This window comes from Cariama cristata, unplaced genomic scaffold (assembly GCF_000690535.1).
Source record: "Cariama cristata isolate BGI_N322 unplaced genomic scaffold, ASM69053v1 scaffold7476, whole genome shotgun sequence".
Taxonomy (NCBI): Eukaryota; Metazoa; Chordata; class Aves; order Cariamiformes; family Cariamidae; genus Cariama; species Cariama cristata.
In genome coordinates, this window is record NW_009622634.1 from 45,832 (window position 1) to 72,581 (window position 26,750).

The window sequence follows — 26,750 nt, forward strand, 5'->3', positions numbered from 1 at the left end:
GTTTCTAGGTATAATCCAGTGTATCTCCTCTTCCAGGTCACATGTACCACTTAACAGTGCGCATTCATGGGTTTTAGGATGAATCATTTTGACTAAATGTCTTCCTGCTGTGATTTATTGTTTCTTTCCCCCCTCACCCTTGCAGGTTTGGGCCACCTTATTTCCTGCATTCTTATCAACGGCGCCCACTACTTCAAGCGCATCAGTGAATCTGGCATCAAGAAAATGTGTAGGAACATCTTCATTCTCCAGCAAAACCTGACGAACATCACCATGTCACGTGAGGCTGACCTGGACTTTGCAAGGTGAGCAGAGAGCCCCATGTTGTGTTTGTTACTATTTTGATGTCCACATGTACAGAGGTAGCTCCTTCCAAAAGTTTCACCACTCGTGCATGCAACTGGATGGATATCAAATTAAATGCACAGAAGTATTAATCGTAATATTTACTTTTCCCCTTGTTGAGCAACATTCAGAGCAACATGGATCACTTGAGCTCAGCGTGAGCGCAAAGTGGAGGTCCCACCAAAACGTCTGTGCTTGGGGCTTCCTCTTGGTGTGGTTCTCCTAAGACCAAAACCCAGGCAGGGAAAAGCTGCTGGGTATAGGTCTTGGGTGGAACTTAAACTGAATGAACCTGGGGCCTGGATTCATGCCCACATAAGTAATACTTTGGTTTGTTGAAGGCTTAAACTTCCAGCAGCTCACAGGAACAGTGTGTGTGAACCTCAGGGATGCCAAATGCTGTCTCCCTTCAAGTTCTGTTGCTCTTAAAATAGTAGTAATAGCAAAATAAAAACAAAACTAGATATGATAAATCCCCTGCAAGTTTCTCACCCATCTTGCTGCTTTATTCACAAAAGGGGGATTATTTGAGGAATAAGCAAACGGGTAAAAGGAAACAGTAAACAGTGCGTGTTGGACCTAGGGTGCTGACTGCAGGCAGTTGTGTTGGCTGATCCTCTGTGGCAGCAGCTGGTTCAGCCACGGGCAGCTGAGCCCAAAATATACCCAAAGGAAGGGTCTGGAACCTGGAAATTAAGGCATGCAGATGAAACGATAGAGTTTTGCGGGGCACTCGAATATGATTCACCCCAAACACTGGAAATAGTTGGTGTCATCATTTGGCCATTGCTCTTGGAGATTGAATGACGGGAGAAGCAAGACTCCCTCAGATGAGGGAGAGGAGGTATGACTGAGTACCTCATTTACTCGGGCTCTCATATGGGGAATGATCTCATTATTGAATTAGTTTCTTCGTAATAACATTGAGATGGGGAAGTTATGAATGCTGAGGCCTAGAGGAGAGGGAGGGAGAAAGATCCATTACTAACTCTCTGAGGAATAGAGTTCCCAAATTCAATCTTTCCTTTTTTAAATGATTTTTTTCCCTGATCTGTTGAAATGCTAAATAAATTAGCCCAGTTTTTTGGCAGGCAGAACAGAGCTTGAGCATGTGCTGACAGCAACTGGCACCCAAACAATGAAACGCTGACCAAGCACTGCTGGCGGCTGGCACAGCACGGCTGGCCGTTTTCTGGAGAGGTCTTTGCGGTAAGGGTTGAATAGCCGTGGAGCTCTGACTCGTAGTGCTGCACAATTTGACGTGGAGGTTGGAGGGAAGGGTGGGGAGGGAATGCATTCCCTACTCCTGATCTTACTGGATGGGTGATATGCCAGACCAGCAGTTTTCACAACATCAAGCACATACCAGCCTTCTTCATCGATGAGTTACGTGGCAAATAGATTTTCTGCTGCGCCATTGGAGCTGCTGGGTACCATCATCAAGAGCTGTGGAGCTCAGAAGAGACACCTGAGCTTTCCGCACAGCAGCATCAGATGCTTTGCGGTACCTGTGATGCAGATTTCTTCCCATAATATAAATTCAACAACATTTCTTTTTCGTTTTCATGACTGCAACGCTTCCCTCTTTCTTTTGGGGCAGATTTCTGTGATCTAGAGGGCATGTTTTATTCTTTTGTTCTTCAGATGACTCCTGAATGCTTATTATCCAGATTCTCCTTTTACATAAACAAGGCGTCTCGTGCATCCAAACCCTGCCCTGCTCACCTGAATTTACAATTACCCAAGCAAGCTCTCATGTTACCCCAGGGACTCCAGTTACTGAGGTCTATTCAAACTATGAAATAAACATAACAGTTCACCCCCAGAAAGCATAAAATAGCATCGATGTAGGATAAAAGTGATTTGTACTTCTGTGATATAGCTCATATAGGAATCTGTAAATGCTTTACGCAGTAGCTAACTATCAGTTTTGCCTTTTTAAAGATGAGAAACGGAGAACATGTGGTTATTTCATGTGCGGGAGCAGTGGCAGAGCTGATGGAGAAATACTCACTCACTTGCTCTTCCTTGCCCCCCTGCACCTCCTGGTAACTGAGGTGAATTCCCTCCCTGCTTCGCTTCACTTCCAGGGGACTGAGTAATCAGTACTAAGTGGGAGAGAAGATTTTTGAAGTGGGTCTAACCCAGCTTGGGACTCGGTACCCCATCTTCGGTCTCTGTATTTGCCCTGTGCAAAATAATTCAACATTTAATCATATTTCTTTAAGGAACTTGATTAGAAGTCATGGGCTCCTTTGATCAGGGAAAGACATAATAGGTTTTTGAATGTTTTTTTCACACACACACAGAAAAATAGATTTCCTCAGGTAGTTAGGGAGCTCATTGCCCTCCAGGCTGGATCTAAGCCTCATCTGAAGCCGACCAGCTTATGCTTCCCCTGGACAGTCAGTTCGCTGCCCCTGTTGCTCCCTTGCCCTCTTGATATTTCTTTGTCCGTGAGAGCGTGACAGTCATGGTTCAAGACGCAATTAGCCACAATTAACGATCAATACATCACGCTTCCTATCCTCACTCTTCATACGTTAAGTTTTAATTCTGGAATAGGTCGTCTGTGGTCCTTTTCTGAACGTGAATGCATTTAAAGCCCGATGTGCTCAAGTTTATAGGAAAGACCAGACCATTTGACAAAGGGCCAAAAGACTTTCAAGATTTTCCTGGGTGTCGTGCTTTTGATTTTGGGTTTGGTTTTGCTTTTACTTTTTACTTTTGATGTATTCTTCAAGGCTTTCTCTGGGCCTCAGAGAACACTGAGCATCCCATTTCTTCTCTGTCTCGGTGACTTAGGCAGTAAAAACCCCAACCAGGGAAGCCGGAGGGGGAAGACCTTTCTCCTCTGAAGCCAAAATTGTGTAGAGGATTCACAGCAAAATCCTAACTCATTTAACACTCACTGGTTCTGGTGAGACTCTTGCTGTTTAAACCACATTTTTCAAAAGATCTGTAACCTGCAGGTGACAACAGCAGAATTTGCTGCTTCGGGAGTAGTACCATGGCAAGGGGAAAAATTGTTTCAAATGAGTTTTGCTTTGAGATTCTTAGTTCAAGGTAGAGCGGGGTAGGGAAACTCTCAGCAGAGCATCATGAAGCAGAGCTGGAGCACGTTTCCATTGAAAAAAATAAATTGCCAAGTTCTGCGAGTTCTAGCAAGGAGTTTCTCCACTGACAGGAGAAAAGGTAAAATAGGCTAGTTCTGACTGCTGAGGTGTCACAAAAGGATTTGTAGCATTTGCTAAATTTCCTGCAAATATTAGTAGGTTTTTCCCTTATATGTGTGTTCAGTATCTGGGCCAGCAGCAATGCAGTCAGTCGTTAGGGCGTCTACTACTATATTAAAGAAAAAACAGTGTTTTCTTCCTGTGTGTAACACCTACTACAAAGTCTGGGACTGAGCGTGAGTTCCAAATACCTCCAAATTTTGGAATTTTCAGACCCAGAGTTAGATTTCTGGCATGAGAGGGATAAAATTCAGCTTCAGCTTTGGATTCCAGTTCAGGTCTTTTCCCTTGTGCCTTCTTTCCTACTCCCTCTCTATCGCCACCAAAAATTACACTTGCATGTTTACGCAGAGTTTTCATCAGAGGTAGTCAGAAAGGGCTAGGTTTCTGCTTCAGACTTATCCTTAAATAAAATATTCATCTCTTAGATGTTCATTTTTCATTGAAAAAAAACACTTTCTCGGACATACAGCAGTGATAAAATTGCCCTATTCTTGAAAGTTAATTGAGGTGGTTGCAAGGGCAAGGGGGAGACCAGTGATGAAATGTGAACATTTTATACAACATGGTGTCATTTTGACCTCGGAGATAAAGGTTTTTGAGTGGTGCTACTCATCGTTACTGGATCTGAAAGTGTCCTTCATCCCTTAGATAGTTTGCAGCGGAGTGAACCAGAGGTGTCTGTAGGAGTTAGATCGGAGGTTTCCCTGCTGCTGTCATTCAAGTTGGCAGTTGCTATGGCCATCCATCCCACGGGGATGAGGAATCTTTTCCTGCTGCTAAAGACGTTACCAGCCACCTACATTGTCACTGCTAATGGATCCCGACCACTCCGGAGAAGTCTCCAGTGAGAAGGCATGGGGAGAAGCCATCAGCATGATGGTTATCCATAGGTTGGTCATGAATAAGCCCTTGAAGTGTAGTTCAGATGCCTGTGATCAAATGTGTCTATTGTTATACAGGGGCTGCTTGAATTTTTATCGTTCACAAAAGAGAATGACCTTTGCTTCTGCTCCCCAGCAAAATACAGCTGCAGCTGCTGCTCTGACCTTGTTCCTCTGCATCTGTGCTCTCCCAGTGACAGCCGGGAGGCTACGATGTACATGTACTCGCTTGTGTTCTTACATTCTGGGGGCAAACACCTTCCCTCCACCCATACAGCCAGCTGCACAGAGTTAGGGGAGAATGGCACCGGTCCTCATACTGGTGTCAAAGTAAGTGAGAAATGCCAAGGCATTTGTAGGAAGCAGTTACAATTAACACCAATTACCCTAAATGGGTCCTGGAAACACACCCTTTAGTCAAAAGCTGTCTTTATTTAGGTGGGGAGGGTAAGAGAGTACAGCTGAAGGAGGATGCAGCAGAGCTTGAGCTTTCTTTCAAACCAGCGTCAAACTGCTGCATCATTAGTTGGGTTGGATACCAAGGTCAAGGTGCTGAGATGTCTGGATAAGGCCACAGGGTGTGATGGGAAGAGACTAGCGTGGGTTTGGGAAGCAGCAGATCTGCCTCAGCAGCTCTCTGGCACCTAATACGCACTCTGTTCTTGCTGGTAAGTTTGAGTGAATCACAGCAGCAGAGTGGATATAGACCCTCTGGGTTTAGGACGAGCTCAGTCGGTGCCAAGAGGCAGAGATGCCCTCGTGCTACAATTTTCCAGTGCAAACAGGCCTGTTGCTTTCAGCGCAAATGTCCATGGAGGTGGCAGGGTCGTCCTGTCCAGCTCCAAATCTTGCATGGGGAGAATTGGAGAATACCGCCGGGAACAATCTCTGAACTGCAGCAGCAGGATTTCAGAGGGTGCTTTATTTCAGGGTGCAGTTCTGGTTCAGATGCTTGGATTCAGGGCTCCTCTCCTGCTATGACTGGCAGGCAGGGGGATTTTTTTGTTTGATTATAGAGGGGCAGGAGAGATTTGTGCCTCTTGCCTAATGCACAAGGCTATCCCAGGCAGGAGGAATAAGCAATTACTTGCTGCCATCTACTGGGTGCTGCAAGGGCAAGGGGAAGCCAGTGTGCATTAGAGATCCCTTAGACATCCCAGTGCTCTGAAAGAAGTATTTTTCATTGCCAAATATTATTTCTCTTTCTGATTTTATTCTTGATAAATACAGAAGCAGCAGGCTGTGTTTGCTGCCTGGGTGCCCAGGTTGCCTGAGGATGTAGCTCGTTGAGGGAAGCCTCCTTTGAGAGCCGTTCTTGATGCTTGACTGGTGTGTGTTGAACCCCAGGTCCAACAGATCCTGACCTGGATCCCCTTCGTTCAGTGGCAGACTGCTGTTGTGCTCTCAGGGGCCTCTGCACTGCTGTTGTGATGCTCCTCTGCTGCCTCTCTTCACTTGTGGTTCAGAACTGGATGAGACAAGTATCTCAGATGTTCTCCCTTGGGGCTGCACTCAAGCCAGGAGAAAATTTGGGGTGTTTAAGATCTTTCAGTTTGAGTAAAACCCACATTAGTTGAGTAGACAACTGAGGTACCAGGCATTGCAACTCATGTATCCTCCACAGCACTTAGGAGAGTCAAAAGCAAATGGAGTAGTCCACTAGAAAGGACACTGCAAGCTACTGAGTGGTTTTGGTACGCTGGTGTAGACACGCTGGTCACTGACCCGTGCCCTCTTGACTCGGTGTTGGTGGGAAAAACTCTGACTTGTTCATAAAAGCTGTCAATGTGTTAGTCTGGAAGAATTCCTCTCCCCTGACTTTATAGCCCAAGGTCCTCAGTGCTGTGGAAGGTAAAAGTCACCAATGCTTTGCAGTATGGACCCTAGGAAGATCCTTCCCTATAGAGGAGCCAGAAGCAGAACAGGCTGTAGAAGAAAAGCTGCTCTTTGCTGACAGCGTGGGAAAGACATGTTATCTCCATCACGATGCTGGACTCGTGTTGTGTATCTGTGGAGCATGCCCTCATTTTGGTTTTGCTGCTTTTAATTAACAAAGCTGCTTTAGTTTTCAATTAAGGACTTGGTTACAACAAAAAGCGTATTTTCTTTTCCTTTCTTTTCTCTCTTGTTTTCTCCCCCCTGTAGTTTCCACTGAGCTTTGATCTCAGTGCAGGTTTAATTAGCTGTAATTAGTGGTTTCACTGCATTAACCAAAAATCCCAACTACAGAGGATTAAAAAACACCCCTCAGCTTGATGCCCCACCCTCCCCTTCCTCCTTTTGCTTCCCCTATGTGCTTTGGGGGATCAGAGACCGTCCCCATACGGTCCTTCACCAGACGGGTGCTGCTGGGTGATGCCCCCTGCATCCCAAACAGCTGCCCTGGTACGGACTCATTAAAGCTATGCTGGAACAAATCACCCATCCATGTAGTTTAATTTCCAGTTAAATCTGCAGCTGCCATGAGTTTTAGTAGGACACCGATTTATGCCTTCACAACATTTTGTAGAACGCCTCTTGGAGTTTCTGACTGCTTTCTGCAATGCAGTACATTTACAGCAAAGGTGCCTGCTCAAGACTTCCCAGACTTTCAACCTCTCCAGTCCTGCATGAGCTTCTGGAAGCCATGGCATGGCCATGTCCTTTGCTGGAGCTGCCCAGCTCCTCAGCACAGAAACAAGAGGGGTTTTGGAAGAGGTGACTGATCGGAGAAAACCCAAATCACTGGTCCAGTCTCCCCCATGGAGGTGCACAGGGAAATATCCCATAGTTGCCCACGCAGTTCGTTTGGTTGATGACAACCAAGCAGGAAGAAACCAGAGAGCTTGTTGAGCCTGTGGAGTAAGAGCAGTGCTGAGAATCATGTCTCCTGTCAAGATATCCACTCCACACTTGTTAGAGATCAGTGTACCCCACACCGAGCCCCACCAACCACTCGTGTGTTGGGAAAGGTCTTGGTTCCTCTTTGCCACAAAACCAGACTTCTTTATTAAACCTGACGTATTCTGATCCATCTGGAGATGGGGTCTTTCTGCTGTCTCCGGCTGAAGTCTCTCTTGTGAAGTCTGAAGGCTTAAAGTTCCTTTTAATTCACTGCCAGTGACTGCAGGTGGTAAATTTATTCCCAGGATAATCTGTATTAGGGTTGTGTTCTGGCCGCTCTTCTGTCACCTGGGTCCTTTCAGCCGCATCCCCTTCTGCAGGGTCAATACACCCAAAGTAGATCAGTTAAATCAGCTGCTGGAAGGGCTTTGTTTCTCCCATCATCGGGCGTCTTGGTACACATCAGATGGGAGTAGATCTAAATGGCCCTGGTTTGTGCAGGTCCAAAATATTCCTCCGCAGGACAGCGCTTGATGCTTTATCTGCCTCATCTGGAAAACTACCTCCAAAACATACTGTATTTTATTTGCTATGCAAAATGCATTGCCACTACACCACAAAAGATCAGCAGCTCTTTACAGCACGCCGTCACATAGGAGGAAAGCAGCATCCAGCTCTGAAGGCTCGGTGAGAATTTGTGATTGCGCTTGCACGTACCCCGCGATGCCGACACCTCGGCAAATACCACCTTCCCCTTCGCGTTCTCTGCACAGCAGGCCCTGATGCGACGCAATAAATTAGAGCGGGGAAGCGATCCAGCTTTGGGGGAAAGGGCTATGTTTTGGGTTTTTGCATCAGCTTTTTCTCTTTTTTGGCAGGATCAGCTCCTCGGTCTGGTTCACAGCGGGCCTTGCAAACAGCTGTGCTGGCACAACTGAAGGAGAGGGAACAAACAAGGAAATGAGCTGTAAGGCTCTGAAATGATAATGTTCTTGAAAATGGAACTTTATCTTAAATTAGGATAAGACATCGGGGATGAAGAAGGGAATTGCTCAAGGTAGGAGCAGAGGGGAGGCAGGAGGAGCGAACACGTCCTTATGCAGAATCCGCTGCTCTTCCCGCACCATCTTTGGGCCATTTGGCCTCACTCCAGCCCAAGGATGGGCAACTTTTGTTCTCAGCTTTGCTGAGTAGCAGATTTCTTATTCATTGCATGTGTCTGGGAAATGCCTTGCCTGATGCTGATTCTCCGCATTAGGAAAAAACTCCAAAATGCCCTAATGGTGATATACCAGATGTTCGGAAGCAAAGAGCCTGACTCTTGGGGGATGACATTTCTCGTGTTTGTCCTTAAGTAATTTTCGCATAATGAGAGCACTTGAGCACATGAAGATGGAAAGAAAGTGGCTGAACCACCGGGTAATGACAGCACGTCACTCCCTTTCCTTTGGTAACTGCATGGATTATAAATTCCTCAAGGAGGGGATTTTGCTGGCTTTGTAATTAAAACACAGACCAGGCATTTCACGGGGCACGTGGGTGTGGGCCATGGCAGTGCTCAAGTCGAACAAGTATTTAAGCTTGAGTTTAACTTTCAGATATATACGTTGACCCATTGAACCAATGAATACTTGCTCTGTAACAACAGGTCCGCCACAGTCATGTCTCCATCAGAGCTGGTTGCCTTCAGTTCCCTTTATAGCAAGCAGCGAGAAGTGAGCATGATTATAGTGCGATTTTCTGAATTGGTTTAAATTTTCTTTGAAATGAGATGAAGAGCCTCCTAGGAGTGCCTGTTGCTTCCTCGTGAGGATCGGGGAGCAGAGGTGACCTGCTCAGGTGGAATTATCCACAGCAGACATCTATCACTAGGCAAGATGAGCCCCTCCTTGGCTGTCTGGGGTCAGGAGGTGACTTTGCAGGTGGGCAGATCAATCCATAAGCGCCCTTGATAGGTTTTTACACCTGGTAGCAGATGCGTATTAACTGGATTAGGGGGCTGAATTAATTCGGCAGTTCCTACATCCCTAATGTCCGAAAATGCTGCGATGTGTGAAATCACGTAGCATCCACTCTTCATCGGTATTGCTCCATATAGCAGAGGAAGCATCTTAAAATATCAGTCGGTACTGGAAGGCACTGGTCCTGCCCAGGCTTTCCACTGTTGACTCAACAGTTTTATTTTGATCAGCCATTTCACTTTTTCCCGGAGGCGCTTTTAATCTTCACACTGTAACCTTTAAAGATAGAGGTTTTAGTGGCCTCTGTAATGATTTTCATTGCCTGAATGTATATGTCTGAGTTGCTCTGAGTAAAGAGATTAATTCAATTTTCCTAAACTGGAAATGGACTGAAAAACTGAGAGGCTTCATTGACTTTCTTTGCTTGGTTCTTGGTGTGTTAGTGAAATAATCAATGCAGGTGAACTTCTCAGCCAGCAGAAACTGGCGTTCACATTTCCAGGGACACAAGCTCAGGAAGATGTGAATAAACATTTTTAAGAAGTGGTTTTGGCTGTTAGACTTGGCCGGAGCACATTCCTACTCTGCATTAACAACATCAGGATATATTCTCCTGGAAATGAATTACAAAGTCCTCATTTATCCCTGAGGTGACAGTCTTTTGCTGATATGTGCTTTCTTAAGACTAATAAGTTTTGAATGTCGGGGGGGCAGGGGGGGAAATCAAAGTAATTACTTTGTGTTCCCAAGCTCCTTATTTGTGTAGGTGCATGTGTGTTTATCTCTCTCTGTCATGCTGCATTGCTAATGGTAATTAAAGTGAAGGGATTTTTCTTGTTCGAAGTTTCTCTTCTTAATTTCTGCCTTTAGTGACTTTGGCCTCTGTGACGATTCTTAGCCGCTGACCAGTTACTTGTAGAACTGCAATTGCTTTAATATAAGGTCTAAGTTTAGGAAACTCTGGCTGTCCAACTGGAATTGGATTGTTTTGTTTATCCACATCTGCGGTACGTAGGGTGGGTGTTGGTTTTCTTTGCAGACCAGGTTTTGAAAGTACATCTTTGGGTATGAGTCTATCATCTTGGTGGTGCTACTTGCAAATCGCAGAGTACTTGTCAACATTTGCTTTATTTGACTGTGCAGAATTTAGTATGTGGATGATCATAGCAAAAATGTGGAACAAAACCCAAGTTGTACATTTTCAGCAACGATGTGGTATGTGCTCACCACGTTCTCGTGGCTCCCTGGTAAACTGGTGAAGACCATGTTGTCTATGGCTCAATAGATGGGCCGAGGAGTTCTGGCTGGTTTCCAAACTTGGGTATCCACCTTACTCAGGGGGGGCTTTTGTCTGTCCCTGCACTTTGGTTTTTGCATGGAACATGAAATACGTGGCCTGGAAAGAGGCCACAGGGCCTTCCCACCAGCTCCCCAGGCTGCACAGTCTGCAAACCAGATCTCAGTCAGGATCAGGAGACCAAAACCACAGCCCCACCACAGTGTCCAGAAACCGCCCAGGTTAATACAGCCTTTCTTATCCCGTAGAAGTGTGAAGATGAATGTGAAACCTCATTTCCAGGTCCATGTAAAGCATAGAACACGTGATACACCACTGGCTTTAGCCATGAAGGGGCTAGGCAGGCTAGCAATGTCCTCATCCATACCCTGTTAAGCCTTCTCCGTTCCCACAGCACATCTCACTGGTATCTCCTGGGGAAATTCATTGCATCCTGACTCTCATGTTGGTGGTGAATGGCTGTCTTTCAACCGGTGCAGCTGTCACCTCTGTGCATGCAGCCACTGGAGCGGCTCAGCTCTCCTGCAGAACAAACGCATGCTGGCTTCTAACTCAAAAAACAAGCAGAGTGGCCAAAAAGGAGGGGTGGGCATATAAAGCTTTGCCTGCAGCTCTCCCTGGTGGGCCAGAAAAGATCAGGAGCGCCAGTGGCAGAGATTTCTGTGATAGAAGGAGCCCGGAGGAGGGATGGAGAGGAACCTTTAACCCTAGAACCTGTGTACCATGCAGAGCTCAAGGAGAGGAGTGTTTGAGGTTCTCTCTGCCCTCGTGGGAGGCCACGAGCATATTTTTCACAGAATCACAGAATGGTCGGGGTTGGAAGGGACCTCTGGAGATCAGCCAGTCCAACCCCCCTGCCAAAGCAGGGTCACCTACACCAAGTTGCACAGGAACACGTCCAGGAGGGTTTTGAATATCTCCAGAGAAGGAGACTCCACACCTCTCTGGGCAGCTTGGTCCAGTAGCCATGTTTTTGTACCCATGGATGTACAATAACATCTCTAGCTGGATTTCTTTATGTCTTTAAATTGGAATTCAGTCTTTAATTATCTTTTATGATCATTACTGTTTTGCAAGCGATCACCATCCAGGGAGAAGCGAGGAAGAAGAGGGAACTCAGTTGGTTTTCCTTTTAGTTTAATGTTTGGGTTTTTTCCTCTACAGCAGCAAAGAATGGCACCTACCAGCACAAGGACTGGGCTTCGGTGGGTTGTCTGCTCTCTTTGGAGCAAGATCCTCCGTGGTCACCTGTAAGCCATAAGAGCTGGCTGTTGTTATGGGGAAGCTTTGCCAAGGGGAGGTGGAAGGCATGGGAGGAGGATGGCCATTTAAACGCTGTTTAATTTGCCAACCAGATGGGGATGTAACAAGCAAATATCCAGTTACGTCTTGTAGTTCCTAAAGGGTCAAATAACGTCATGGAGATAGTTCTGGTTTGAGGCATCTCTGTCATCTAACCTTGGACTGCCTTGATTGACATTGTTCAAACAAGGTCCAAATTTAGCCCCAGACTCCAGATTGAGCCTGAACAAACATCCAGAGTCATCCCACGGGAATAGATACCCCTGGGAGCGTACGTGAATGTGAGCTCCATGCCTGAGCTCTCACATAACCTGCTTGGAGCTCCTGTTTGATCTCGAAATTGCTTTCTGCTCACGTGCTTAAAGGTGGGCTCTGCTGAGTTCCTGTGCTGAAGGTGTGGTATCCTGCTGGGAGCTTCTGCTTAAATGCACAGCAAACAGAGCTGTTAGAGGAAGGACAGATTTTTTTAAGAAGGGAAGTTGGCGTGACACAAAAAATAAGGGTGCCATCAGTGTGTGAAGAACAACCATCCCAGGCATTTGTCTGCAGCTGAAATAAAGGTAAATATTGGATTGTCAGCTTGAAATGCATCTCTATTGCCTAGCTCCAGCCTGCAAATGGAAGCAATTAGAAAAATGTCCTGCCTTTTTCACAGTAGGCTGCATCTTTCTAGCACAAGCCTCACAGATAGAAAGACACATGCAAGTCCTTAAGTAGCAGATTGGTTTACCCTGTCAGTCAGATCTCATTAGAACCTGCAATGCTTCATACGCAGTAATCTGCTAGGAAATAACAGATATTGGTGCTGTGCGATATGTTTTTAAGAGTCATTCCTCATCACTTTTCTGTGCTCTAAAGTCGTATCTTTCGCAAAGGTCTCTCTCTTAATTAAATTGAGCCGGGGCGTGGAGCATTTCAGCCTCCTGATGCAATGGCATCCAGGAATCACAAATGTTTCACTTGGAAGGTGTATGAGCAGGCAGGGCACGGCTGGTAGGGTGTAAAATACCCATGCTAGGAGACACGGGGCACCGGTGAGGATGTGGCCAGTTCTGGGAACGGTGCTTTCAAGGTCACAGTTGAGGACAGGAGAGAGGAGCAGAGGGTAGCAATGGCCTGGGGCCAGTTCCTGCTAGGCTACGGGAGGGAAGAGGGAAAATGAGCAAAGGACAGAAATAGCACAACTGAGAGGACCAACAGGGTCAAGCCATGACATAGCATTAGGGCAGAGCAAGCTATCTTGACAGCAGGGTCCAGGGCAGGTATAGCCCAGGAACCATACAGCAGAGCTGGCCAATTTTCCAGCTCCTTTAAGTCATGTATGGAAATCTCTCCACAACCAGGAGCCCGAAGATGTGTAGAATCATACAATCATTTAGGTTGGAAAGGACCTTTAAGATCATCAAGTCCAACCATAAACCCAGCATGGCCAAGTCCACCGCTAAACCATGTCCCCAGGCACCTCATCTACACATCTTTTAAATACCTCCAGGGATGGGGACTCCACCACTTCCCTGGGCAGCCTGTTCCAAGGCTTGACAGCCTTTTCAGTTTAGCACGTACCCGTGGAGGTAAGAGCACTTCTCAGGATGTCTGAGAGGCATCCCTCTAGCTCAGCGAGTCCTTAGTAGCTGGAAGGGTGATCTAGAGAAACATCACTGATCTGCCCCTCTCTGAGCAGGTGCTGTGTCAGCACAGTGGGATACCAGGACATGGACTTTTGGTGGACCGTGGTGTGGCCTGGTACACCCATTCTTGCATTGCATGGCTGCTCCCTGGGTGCTTGTCTTCTACTGCAGTGAGGAGCAGACCCTAGGATACCTGTGGCCAGCAGCCCTGTGCCAACACTCCTCACATGCACAAGCACACGTGCTGACCATGCCACATGCTTCAGGCTTGGCAGCCATGCCTAACTGCTTCAGGACCGAGCACAGCTCAAGGACCTTAGGTTGGCTGTACCCCCCATGGTGCTAGCTCAGCATGGCCTTTGCTCAGCGTTAGTCCCATCTCCAAGAAGCAGACTGGCATGCTAAAGTGGACGAACTGCTTCTGCTACTTAAAAGCTGGCTTGAGTAGCTCTCTGACCCTACCTGGAGCAGGCTGTGTTCCCACATTTACCAGGGACTTGCTAAGGACGTGATTCACTTTCCTAACTATAGTGCCACTTAAAAGACCCTTGGAGAGCGTAGGTATGTGAGCAGGGCTGGCAGGTGTGACACGGGGGTTACAGGAGACCCAAACCCCATCTGAAATGGTTGCACTAGACAACTGTGTTTAGGAAGACTGAGATACATTCCTCCATTTCTCTCTACAGTTAATTACTCTCTAACCAGCAAGATCCTTAATTCATTCACTTTTGGTCTGTTTTGGAGTTTTTGGCCAACTTAAGGCTAGCAGTGAGTCCTTCTGTTGCCAAGCCACGTGTTCTTATCGGTGTCCCTAAGGAAGGATTTCCACCAGCTGCATTGTGCAACCAGTGGTTTCATTCCGCCTGGTGAAGACTGGTGTCTGAGGATGTGCAGGTCATTGCAGGTGATGGGTCATTCTTGGCCGATGGGATCTGTAAAACTCATAGCTATCGGATGGTGTCATCAGGATTTCTTTTCCTGGGTCCCATGCTGTATCTGAGTTGGCCAAAGAAAGTTCAAAGATTGCTGTTTCATGTTTCAAATGCTGAGAGCTGGGGCTGATGCAAAGGTCTTTGCTAACTGGGGCGCCTGGGAACCTTCCTTTCTCACTGGTGCTGAAGCATTGATGATTAGGGCAGTAATTTGCCCTCATGCCAGGGAATATTCTTACTTCCAGGTGATTTCCTACGGATGTCCACACCGCCTTCCTCTAGAGCAAGGGACCAGTGATTGGTATCCAAAGGAGACATAGCCCCACACAAAGAGGAGACCACCAATGAGCCCATCTCCTGGCTCTGGGATCTAACCAAATCCTGGGGCTCCGCTCCATGAGCTTCCCATAGGTCAAGTTGCCATTCAGCAGTTTCTTGACCCATGGAGAAACAGCTCCACATGATCTTCTTTGTCCTCTGCTCCCCTTTCTTTCCTCTTCGAGCTTAGGCAGTAACATCCTGTTTTGAGTATTGAGCCTCTCCAGTGTTTTTCACCATGAGCTTTCCCAGAAAAGGTGTGGTCCATCTGTGTCGGATTTTGGATACTAAGGTGTGGTTGTCATCATTACCATCTGACTTCCATCCTTGAATGAGATGAAAAAGCTGCCCCAAGAGGGAAGCTGTGATTTTTGCAGCTAGATCAATAAAAAGCTGAGTAAACAGAGAGATGGTTCTTCACCTGCAGAAGGCGGCTGGCTCCAGGGCAGAAAAGCACCCAGCCTGAATGGGGAATGCAGATCGGGCAATTCCTGTCTATCCAAGGTAGATCCTCTGGTGAGGCTGACATTAAAAATTCTGACTCAAATGCAGGAAACATGGAGTTAAGGAGGTGAATTATTGATGGAGCGCAAGTATTACCATATCTGACAGATGGAGCCTGTCTGAGAACATTTTGCAGAGTGGCATCTGCACCATGCCTGACTGGCGTCCCTGAACTTTCGCACATCAGATGTAGAATATCAACACACAAACTCTGATGTAGCAATTAAATCTGTCCCGTAATGAACCTGGGCTTCGTAGCCAAGAGAAATCCATACACTCAGGTAAAGACCAAAAACCTCAATTCTTGTATTTTAGCAAGGTATTAAAATAATTACATCCAGCATTTGAATATACACGTATGATGTCGACATACACAGATAGGTATCGCTTTCCAGAAATGGTCTGCGATGTGTAATTTCTTACTCGGATTTTATTGAAGGCGGTAAAGCTTGCCTTGTATTTTACAATTTGTATTCCAGATTTGAGATCAAATAATATAGAAAAGATATAAAATTCAGGTGACATCTCACATCACCTAAGCGCATTAACATCTAAAGCTGCAGTCAGTCTCTCAAGTGCATACAGAAGTCATACATCAGATGTGTATTCCACGTTGTCATGTGTGCAAAAACAAAGAGAAGAAGAAAAGAGGTGCAAATAATAGCGAGTTTTATGCTTTCATGAAGAACAGCTTGTATTATGAAGCAGCAATATGTAAAATATGTCTTTTTTAATAAGATTCAGTGCCTTAGTACTCCAGGTTGTTTTGTTAAGCCCAATGCAACTTGGTAAATGATTGTAATTTTTTGCCATCTGTTAACTGTTTGGTGCGCTGTGTGAAATTCATTCTTCCTTCACTTGTAGCATGCAAATGTGCAGATTCTGAGAATCATCAGGAAAATGTGTTTTTTGTCCCTGGAAGGGGTTCAAGGGTGAACACCAGCGGGGAAGCTCACCCTAGGAGCTTACTCAGTGAGCATCAGCATGGGGATGGCTGTTCCTGGGTTGCAGCCATCCCGTTGCACGTGCAAAGGACTTCACTCTGACCCCCTAATCAAAACGGACCTTCATTTTCTCAACCTTTGCAAAGCAGCCTTTTGAGAAAACGGGGCAGTTCTGTACATGGTATCTCTGAAGTCCTTTGAGATGTACAAATGGGAATTGAAAGAGGTTAATAAATTAATACAAAAAACGACAAGTTCAGTTCTCACAGCAGAGTTCATTTGATAGCCTGGAGGTTTTGTACAGTTAGAAGATGCGTTTCTGGATGGAGAAAAAAATAGCAGTTCAGAGCAATTTCTCTGCTTTTGGTGGCTATGAACTACTCCATCAGTTTACAAGCAGTGCTGGGATTCTCTTCTCACTCTACAGGGACCAACTTTATGTCCAAGGAGCCACCGTCACACTGCAGTGGAGGCTCTCTGGGGTTTGCAGCCTGTACGTAAGGAGTGGTCAGCAAAGGGGTGCATCTCTGAGATACTCCATCAGTAAGAGAAGCGGTCCTGGTTTTTTCCATGCAGTGGAGAATGGAGATAGAAACCACATCTATGGCTGTGGGTCTTATCCTGCACTGACGTTGCCTCAATAATGTTTTCATTTTAAATGCTAGGAGTTTATTCTGTCTGGCAAAACCTCCTGTAGTGCAGATCTGTTGGCTCAAAAAGTTGAGATCATTGGAGCTAAAATTTCACCAAGAATGGCCAGAAGAGGCCACAGTCGTACTGCACGCAGCAGTGTTGGTGCTTGCTCTGGCTTAGGTGGATACTCTTTCAGGAGCGGTACCTGTCAAAAGGAGCGATTAAAAGTGGCCTTTTTGCTTTGCCTCCGACAACAATGCCTTAGAGAGGCACTGGCTTCCCTCTGTAAATATGTCTTTTGCCCCAGGTACGATAGAGAGGGAAAAGCAATTTCAATCAAAAATATTGCTGCAAGAGCAAATGAGTAGCAGCTGGCTATAAATACCTCTAGCTTGCAAATCTGAAGGTTTCTAAGCATCAGGAGAAGTACTGAGAACTGGCATATTAAGTGTCATGGCCAGCACAGAATGCATGGAGAAGAGTGTTGAAGCTCTTAAGCATTAACTCCTTCACCCAGGAGACCCATAGTTCTATGTTGATGTCCCCTACTTTAAGCCATCTAAAAATTTGGCACTGAATCCATCCTGGCTGCCTGGCTTCTTTATAATAAACATTAGGGCACTTCAACCCAATGTAACTATCTATTTTAGTGTAGGATGAATTGATTTCACCCCATTTCTTCTCCATTCATAGGCAGGAGATCATGGCAATCGATCCCATTGAGATCTTGGTGGTGGTGGTAACTGATGATGATGAGCCAGTGGGTAGGGTTTGAGGCTGCGGCACCGTTTCGTTTTCCTCCTGGTTTGGGTAGGTCTGTGCGCAGTATTGAGCAAGCAGGGGTCTGTAGGTCACTTCCTCAATCTCAGCGGTTTCTAGGCTGGAGCAAGGTCATGATGCTGGATGCTGCTACCAGGAGAAGAAAAAATAGTGCCATGAGGCAAGTGAATCCAATAAAGGGCTCTTCCGTGAGAAAAAGCAACGTGTTCAATAAAAAAAATTATAACAAACTCAATTTGGTATCAGCATATCCACAGGAAAAATCTCAGTTCCCTAATTTCTGAAGCCACTGCAGCATTCAAATCAAATGAACAAAGGTAACCAGAGAAAACCAGGAACTGGAGTTTTCAAGTTTTTAGGGCTGTTTGTGTGACTCCAGCAAGTGGTTCAGACCTCCTCTGAAACACCGAGGCCCGACCACAACCTACTACAGGCAGACATTGACTTGATGGACCTTGTCATTTCCTACCACCTGTTCTGCCCCTTAGCAGACAGATCCCATCAGATGTGTCCTTCACCCATCGCTAGCTACCAGACATTCCTGGTTTTACTAAAAATCGGCGAGCTTGCATCACTGAGCATCTCCCCAATTACAGCGCTGGGTTTTTGTATCCAGTTCCAAGCCACTTGATCCTAAATAAAGCTGGGGGTTTTTTTGCCACAGTAATTCTTGTTCCTAAAGGGTAGCTAAAATTGTACTATTTTTTGCTGACTGGAGCAATCTTTGCAGTACTTTCCATCGAACTGCTGACTCTCTCTTCTTTAGGGCTACATTCATTTCCACGTTTCCTCTCATTTATGCATGAGGCAAGGGGAAAAATTGCTTAATATTCTTTATAAACTGGCATATGGTATAGATAATTTTTTTTTCTTTTTACTATATGCTGTAAAATGCAAATGTGTGTGGCTTATTTGCAAATCCTGGCATTAATAACTGATATTTAAACAGGCCAGATTAGCACTTTTATTGATCTATTAAAAAGATTTTTTCCAATCATTTGCACACTCAAAATCAATTTTAATACAACATGTAAATTGAATTTTATTTTTTTATATAAAATTGCATTTATCTGCTTGAACCATTAAATTTACTATTTAATATGTACTTTCCAGCTCACTTGGTTAGAATTTCATTGCTCTTTATCTGTATAAATTTAATTAGCCTTGATATCATCAGTATATTATAGAACTAATTAAAGATTTAGATAAGTGCTGAGGGTGCTTATTTAATACCCTATAAAGTTCCATTTGGAGAGCAAGAATTTCAATCTTTCATTATATCAGCCGGTATGGAGCTACAAGGAGTGTCTCAGACATTGTTTTTGAAAAATTATTTAATGGAGTTTAATGGATTTATCCTTCCTTTGAAAAGCCGTGTAATTACTGCGTATCGCTGCACTGTGCAAGGGTGGTTGGAGTTGTTCGGGAAATGGTTTTTAAATGCTACGTCCACGTGTTCCCCTCCGTGATGACGCCGGCTGACGCACAGAGATCCCCATGCGTCACGTGTTCCCAGCAGGGCAAGGTTGTCCAAGTCACGAGTGACAAACCACGGGAGGAAGGGAGAAGGAAATAAGAAGGAAATGTTAATAAGAAAGTAGTAGATAAGGTAGAGCTTAGCAGGTATCACGATGAAAAGGAGAGAGAAAAGGAGAGATCGTTTGGAAGGGTGGTTATGTTCTGCACGTACCTTACCTTTTCCTTTGCTAGTTAGCTCCACGTTTTACAGGTGATTTATGAACTGTGTTTTACTAAAAGGTTTGTAGAAGAGAGAAAACCAAGTGCTTCAGTGACACAGAGCTGCATGTAGCACCCAAAGGTGTTGGCTGTGGTTTTTCTCCCAAAACTAGCTATTAAAAGAAAGCTGCTTAATCTGTATAGAAGCCAACACATAGGTGATCTGATTTGTATTTAGTGTTTCATACGCTGTCTGCGTCATTTAAGTTTTAAAAGGGAAAGTACCTGGATTTTACAATTTGGTTGTCTTAAGAAGACAGGACTTACACCCTTTTAAATAAATACACCTATTTTTCCCGCCTGGCTCTGTACCTTGATCAGAGATCTGTGTGCTGCAGTCCTCAAAGCGAGTACAGTACCGATCGAGGTGCAAGGGCTTCCCATCTCTGATACTGTTTTCTACCTTGGACAAATGACTTAGTTTTTATCTCAGCTCTTCCAGCTGTAAAAAAAAAAAAAGCTAATACTATCCTTACATCACAGCCCTGATGATTTATTAAGGGCCGTGATTTGCGGAGGTACTGCAGGAGCGTGAAGCACCATTATATTATAAGTTCACTTTTATTTCTTCCTCTCATATTTTGTTTTCTTTCACAAACCGTTTCACATCTTGGGTGTTTGCACATTGTAGTTTTTTTAAGTTCTTTTTACGTTCTTGACGCTCTCCTCCTGTAGGAACACAGCTCAGAGCCGTCTGTGCCGTGTGTTGCTGTGTCTGGTGATGGGGCATCTGCCTTTGGGCTTCCGAGAGGCTGTGAATGAGGTGGGCTCTGGTGCACCTAGAGATGATGTAGATAGATCATAGCAGCACGCAGACATTTTTGGCCTAATTTTAGGTTCCCTCTACAGTCCATGGAGACAAATAGGTGCTTCTCAGCCACAGTTCATCCCACCCCAGGCAGACATGAGAGGTGTCCATTACTTGGCATGGTTTGTAAGAGTTGCTGAGCTTGACTAGCACAGGCAGCAAAAACATCTCTGGTGTGGACAGCTAAAGCTGTGTGAATTCCCCTAAAGCACTTTGGGTTCTTCTGGAGGCAGAGAATGGGGGTTACTATTGTTATTGTTGTCCCCAGAATTGCTCCAGGTTAATTAAAAGTCAAGAAAGAAATCTTAAGAAATTATGATCAGGATATACATTCCCCTGTGGAATAGTGTCCTGAGGGTTATGATATTCACTTGAGGACTTGAAGGATGCAGTTTAACATGAGCAATGGTTAGAGAGTGGGTATATGATATAGCAGATACCTTCCATCACTAGTTTCTATGTTGTTATCATAAGCTCCCAAGGTGGAAGAATAACCAGCATTGGTACTTGCAGACTCTTGCTTTAAAATGCTGATCACTGGCGCATGTATGCAAACATCATTGCAGTCTTAGAATCGCAGAACGGTTTGGGTTGGAAGGGACCTTAAAGACCAACCAGTTCCAACCCCCCTGCCGTGGGCAGGGACACCTTCCACCAGACCAGGTTGCTCACAGCCCCATCCAACCTGGCCTTGAACACTCCCAGGGATGGGGCAGCCACAGCTGCTCTGGGCAACCTCTGCCACAGCCTCACCACCCTCACGGTGAGGGATTTCTTCCTTCTGTCTAGTCTGGATTTACCCTCCTTTAGTTTTTGTCTAGATCTAGTCTGTAAGTGCTTCATACTTAACCTTTTTTACGTTGTTGTTATTAGAGTACCAAAGATATTTTGGGTACAATAAAAGTGACTCCCTAATCCCCCAAAAGAGAGTAAGATAAAATACAGAAGGGTTTTTTTGTTCCCTTTGGGTAAGTCAGCACCCAGATCTGAGTTCTTGCCTTGTGACTATGTTTAGATTAGATCTTAGATGTGGCGCTTCAAGACATGGTTTAGCGGGCATGGTGGCATCGGGTATACGGTTGGATTTGATGATCTTTGAGGTCTCTTCCAACCATAATGATTCTATGATTCTATGTTTCTGTCTGCACTACTGCAGAGTAGGCACCCAGCTATATAATGAAGGAATAATTCAAGATCCTTTATTCTGAAACATCACACTGTTCGTCTGAAGGTCCTTCTCTTAAGAAGAGATCAAGCCATTCTCAGGGAAATCAGAATTTAATATTGAATTCACCTGGCCATCTTTTGAAAAACTTTTTTGTGTGCAGGCCTTGGGTTATAGGTTAACATTAGCATTTAAATAGAGAACGGTATTAATAGCCCTCAGAGGAGCTTGTCTCATCCTGATTGCCTTTCCAGAGATTTTTTCTAAATGAGAAAGCCTCTTAATTTTTTTCCTCTTTCTCTAAGACTAGAGTTCAAGAGTCCAGAGAGAGAGAGACTCAAAATGTATCCTTGCAAAATTGGTTCATTGTTGGCAACTTGATGTTTTGTTTTAAAACTGCTATTTAAAAAACAACAAAACAAACTGTTTTGTGTGTCAGTTGGCTTCTTCAGTTTTGGTTTGCTTATGGGATGTTCTTAGAGTTTCCAAAGAAGAGCAACAAAGCTCGTTAAAGGCTTGGAGCACAAATCTGATGAGGAGTGGCTGAGGGAGCTGGAGGTGTTTGGTCTGGAGAAGAGGAGGCTGAGGGGAGACCTGATCGCTCTCTACAACGACCTGAAAGGAGGGGGTAGCCAGGTGGGGGTCGGTCTCTTCTCCCCGGTAACTAGCAATAGGACAAGAGGAAATGGCCTCACGTTGTGCCAGGGGAGGTTCAGGTTGGATATTAGGAAGAACTTCTTCACTGTTAGAGTCGTTAGGCATTGGAACGGGCTCCCCAGGGAGGTGGTGGACTCACCATCCCTGGAGGTGTTCAAAAATTGTTTAGATGTGGCGCTTCGAGATATGGTTTAGTGGGCATGGTGGCGTTGGGTATATGGTTGGACTTGATGATCTTTGGGGTCAATTCCCCAATTCTATGATTCTATGATTCTTGCACCCGGGAACCATTTCCACCAACGATATTTAACCTTCCCTATCTGCTCTTAGTACGAAGATGTTCTTCATATGATGGTAGATCTTCCTGGGCCAATTCCAGCCTGCTAAAATGAGCGGAAAGAGTACAGTTGTATTTGGGCTTTGGATTAGGCATTATTTGCTCCAAGGGATATGTTTTTCCTAAAAAGTGCCCAAAGAATTCAAGGGTTAGTTCAGAAACTTTGAACTCAATCCCATTGCCAATAGTCAGTGGAACAGGTCACAGATGCCTAGGTTACTTGATTTGTGGGGATGTGAGATAATCACATGAAGGAGCAAGGATGGATTTTATTTTTAAAGACAGAACAAATCTTTGTCATACAAGCCACCAAAACTAGTTCATCGTTGTGTATGAGAGGGATAGTAAGGACTTTGGACACCTTAGACAGTCCTTCGCTCCTCACTCCTCCAAAATATGGCCATCAACCCTGAAGCTGAACATAAGTGGAGAGTTTGGCCAGGTATTTACCATCCTAAAGAGCTAAAGTTTTGGAGCCAGATTAATGTTTCCTTCCCCTTGTAAAACAGCAGTTGTTGGTATTTCCATAGTAAATCAGGAGAGATGCTCTATAAGAACCTGTACCACGTTTATGTGTATAAAATCTGTCGTATCAGTTCAAGTCAACAAGTCTCATCTATGCTTTTCAGCATAATACAAATAAATAATAACCATGCAAGTAAGCATGAAAACAAAAATATTTCCCTGATGAGGTGAGTCACCCAGGTCACTTTGTTCCCATCAGCCGCATTCCTGACTTCATACTCGGGTGAGTAAAGATTCATGAGTTCAGCTTTGATCTGTTCTCTCCTTACCCCAAATATCTCTCCCCTGAGCACTGGGAGGCTCTTACTGCCCAGGCTGATGGTCTGTGCGGGGTAAATCAGCTTACGTGCGCTTAGCTGTGCTCACATGAAAGCTGACAGAAGGCTTGGGAAGCTAAATTTGCTTTTTGGTTAGGTACGCTAATCTGCTATTATTATTTATTAACCCATTTGTCAGATGATAGAATCAGCTTTTGATAAATATTAATTCTTCCCCCTGGTTTTAAATCTCAACTTTAAAAAAACAAAGCGTTTGCCAGCATTTCGCTGAACAGAGATCTCCCTCACCTGTCGTCCATTTATTTCGCCCATCCCTTATTAACTTGCTTTTCTCAACCTCCTCTTGATAATCAAAAGAGCATTTATAATGGCAGGGACAAATACACTTCTGAAAGTAAAATGAAGAACCTAAATAAAAAATCACAGAACAAGAGGCTCATCCCACTCACTCTTTCATATTTCATTATTTGATAACATCAGAAGATGAGTCCATCAGAGCTGCTTGGGCAAACAGGAGTGTGTCTGATCAATATTTATTAATACTTTCAAAGACAAGGGAGGCAAAGTTGAGCAGACTTCATAATGGAGTGAATAATTACTCATGCAAATAGGGTTTGGCCGAAGGCAATGCCATGCCAAAGCGGCAGGTTTTTAATTGCACCCAATTAAAAATGCATACCTTTCACTCACTCGTACTGTCTCACTTGCTCTCTTTTTTATTTTGTAGGAAATTTTTAATTAAAAAATAATCTGATCATGAAAAGAGTGGCAGATGAATCCTGAGCTTATTAGGTGCCGTTCTTCAGTAAGCCAAGATTTGGTACAGGCTAAAAGGGAAGGCAGCTGTAAGGACCTGGGGTAAAGATGGGCTTGCATTGCTGTTTGTCCAGTGATCAGTCTGGGCTGCAGACAGAGCAGCTTTAGTTCTTGCTCCTTCTTTTAAGGTGCTCTGTCACCTTGGGAAGGTCTATGCTTTGGCGGAAAGACTTGCCATCTCTTAGAGAGATCTCCCCATCCAAGATATCCTCTCTGTCGTTTTGTTGAAAACCCAGCCAGAGCTGGCAAAGGTAAAAATCTCATTTCACGTCTGCTCAGCATAAATCCCCTGAAGGTGATCAATGTTTCCTAAATCTAAGTGTTTACTTTGGCAACCTTACTAGTTTTTTCTACACATTGTGTGTCTAACTGTACTTGAGAGATCGCCAATACTCTCAAAGTTAACCTTATATTAGATTTCTGCCTGCATATTGAAGCATCTTGATAAATACCCAAATCTTCTAAAACATTTGAGGCTGACAGCAGCTTCCAGGCACTCAGTGAATGAGCCACGCATCAAGGTGCCAGACGAATGCTGTAGAGCTGACTGGTAGGTAGCTGCCATTCAAATTTGGGATCTTCATTTCTGCAAGGTGCCAGGTACAACTATTTGATTATGCCAAGTCCAAGCATAAACATTACAGGACTAATTATAGCTAAAGAGGGGAGCTGAAATTAAAACTTGTCCTTAGACCACTGGCCCACAGAGCTTTATCAATCCCTGCCTGTAACTAGGCGTCCCTTTAACTGCTTTAGCTGAGGAATGAGCTGTGCTTTTCTAGCAGGGAGAGAGTTTACATTAGTGCCAGTATTATCAAGGAAGATGAGTCTAAGTCTCTGATGTGCCTCGTGTCGCCTGCCACTGCATTGCTGCTTCTGGAACTGCATGAGATCTGCTATTTTTTGTTCCTTATGTGTCCATCTGCAAGAGGAGCCAAGATTTAACAAATATCCATTAGCATTGCAGGAGGTGGAGTGGAGACACAAGCCTCACCGTGATGTGCTCCTGAGCCACGTCTTGTTTTTCCATACCGAGAGGTTCTCAGGGAGTTCTCTGTGCGTGTCTCAGGAGAGTGCAGGGGCTTTGTCGTTGTCCTGGGGTTTTGTCGTTGGGATTACAGCGTTAGCATCGTTAGCAATTAAACTGCTAAATCTGTTCCTGTGATTGGAGATGAGGTTGGGTTTAGTCTCCCCCTCCCTGAATCCAGTACAGAGAAGTATGCTCCCAGGATTTTGTGGCTTCTGCTATTAATGTTTTATCAAAAGCTACGATTCGATGCTGTGGCTCTGCAGGGGACCAGATCAGCCTTGCAAAATGCTTCTTGTCCGAGCCACGTAGGTATTGTCAGTCCCTGTGTCAAACAGTGGTCTTGTTCAGCGCTATCAGCATCACAGTCTGAGTGAACGAGAGATGTGAACATTGAGAGGAGTATAGCAGTAAATCGTATCGTGTCGTGTGGTGGCACAGTAGCTTCTCGGGGAATATGAACTCTGCCGTTGGGTTCCCTGTCACAGGGACGGGAACTGAAATCAGTAGCTGATGCAGAATGACTCGGTGTTACCCAAACCTGGTGAGTTTGTAGCTGTAGGGATTACCCAAATGCCTTCTGCAAATAGCAGCCAAGAAAGGGGTGTGCACGGTCTCCCCCATCCTTACCTTTCCACCTGCCTTTTGAGCTGCACAAACATCCTCTTTTATCACGTAGTAAGTCAGGGGGATTTGAGGTTCCCTCGAACCCAAAAGTACTTCCAAATAGCTGTTACCAAGCCTGGTCTCAAGTGGTTTGCATGGTTTCCCTTTCTTTTCTAAGGGAAATATTCTCACTGAGACAGTTGTCTGCCCCCTTTACCCCCTGCTTCTAAGGGAGCAATGTGTCCTTGTAGCAGAGCCCACTCTGAAGTCCCCTCAGTCTGTGATGCTGCTGAACTGGTCCCCTGTCAGCTCCAGGAGTCTCATAGCCTGTATCTCAAATGTGTGGACCCTAACAGCTTGATTGTTTTTCCAGCTTATTATTCATCCCCAGAAGCTGTTTTTCATTTGTGTCTTGTGCCTTCTACATGTATCCTCCCCTGCTCACGCACACTCCCTTTTTTTGACTACACAACCCAAATTCTGTCAGTCCTTGTTCTCCGAATCGATGATTTTGGAGTCCTCTCCCTCCAGCCGTGAGCCCTTTCTCCCACCTGATCTCAGCTGGCCCCTGACAGCAGTTGTGTTGGCGCAGACTTTTCAACCACAGGAGCAAATTCTGAGGTCACGGCGGCAGGCGATGTCTTGAAGGAGACGGAGGAGGTAAAAATGCAGAGCTCTGAAGCCCAGTAGCCTGGCGACGCTAGCAGGTGAGGCCTGAGGCACTACAAACGTGTAGTTTTGCTACAGCTACTTACAGTCACGGCTGCGGTGATTTGCAGTCTGGCGGCACGCTGAATGCTCTCTGCAAAGGCACGGCTAAGCCACACCTGAGAGCCTGCAAAGTAAAGAACAAGAGAAATTTAATATGCAGCTTTGCCATGTTTGCCCTGATTGTTATTTTAATGCATTCAAAGAGGAGAGAAAGGGAGGGAGGTGATAACTTTTCCTGGAGCCCCTGCTCTTGGATCTTAAATAATTTATTCCACCAAGACCTAAGGATTAGACTGCAGCCTGCCCTTGTCCTCCTGCGGAGGAGTGGAGGAGTCATGCAGGGACCTCCTCTTCAGCTGCCCTGGCCCATTTCTGCCTTGCTTTGCTCTTCAGCCAAAGAAGTGTCAGGTATTTGGCTGAAACAGATCCTTGCTGCCATGGGATGCCTGCAGACAGACAGGGAACTTTTCACTTACTTTTCCCTGAGCTTTTAACT

The 26,750-nt window shown here is 45.2% G+C and overlaps 1 protein-coding gene across 1 annotated transcript in view; it reads left to right on the forward strand.

Annotated features, from left to right (window-relative positions):
- Positions 1-26,750, forward strand: part of LOC104163398 (exocyst complex component 4) — a gene marked incomplete at its 5' end in the record, with an annotated part of 71,839 nt that overhangs the window by 42,168 nt on the left and 2,921 nt on the right. The window contains one exon of the mRNA XM_009702401.1: positions 146-305. Coding sequence (XP_009700703.1) covers positions 146-305 — 160 coding nt within the window. The remainder of the gene's footprint in view (positions 1-145; positions 306-26,750) is intronic.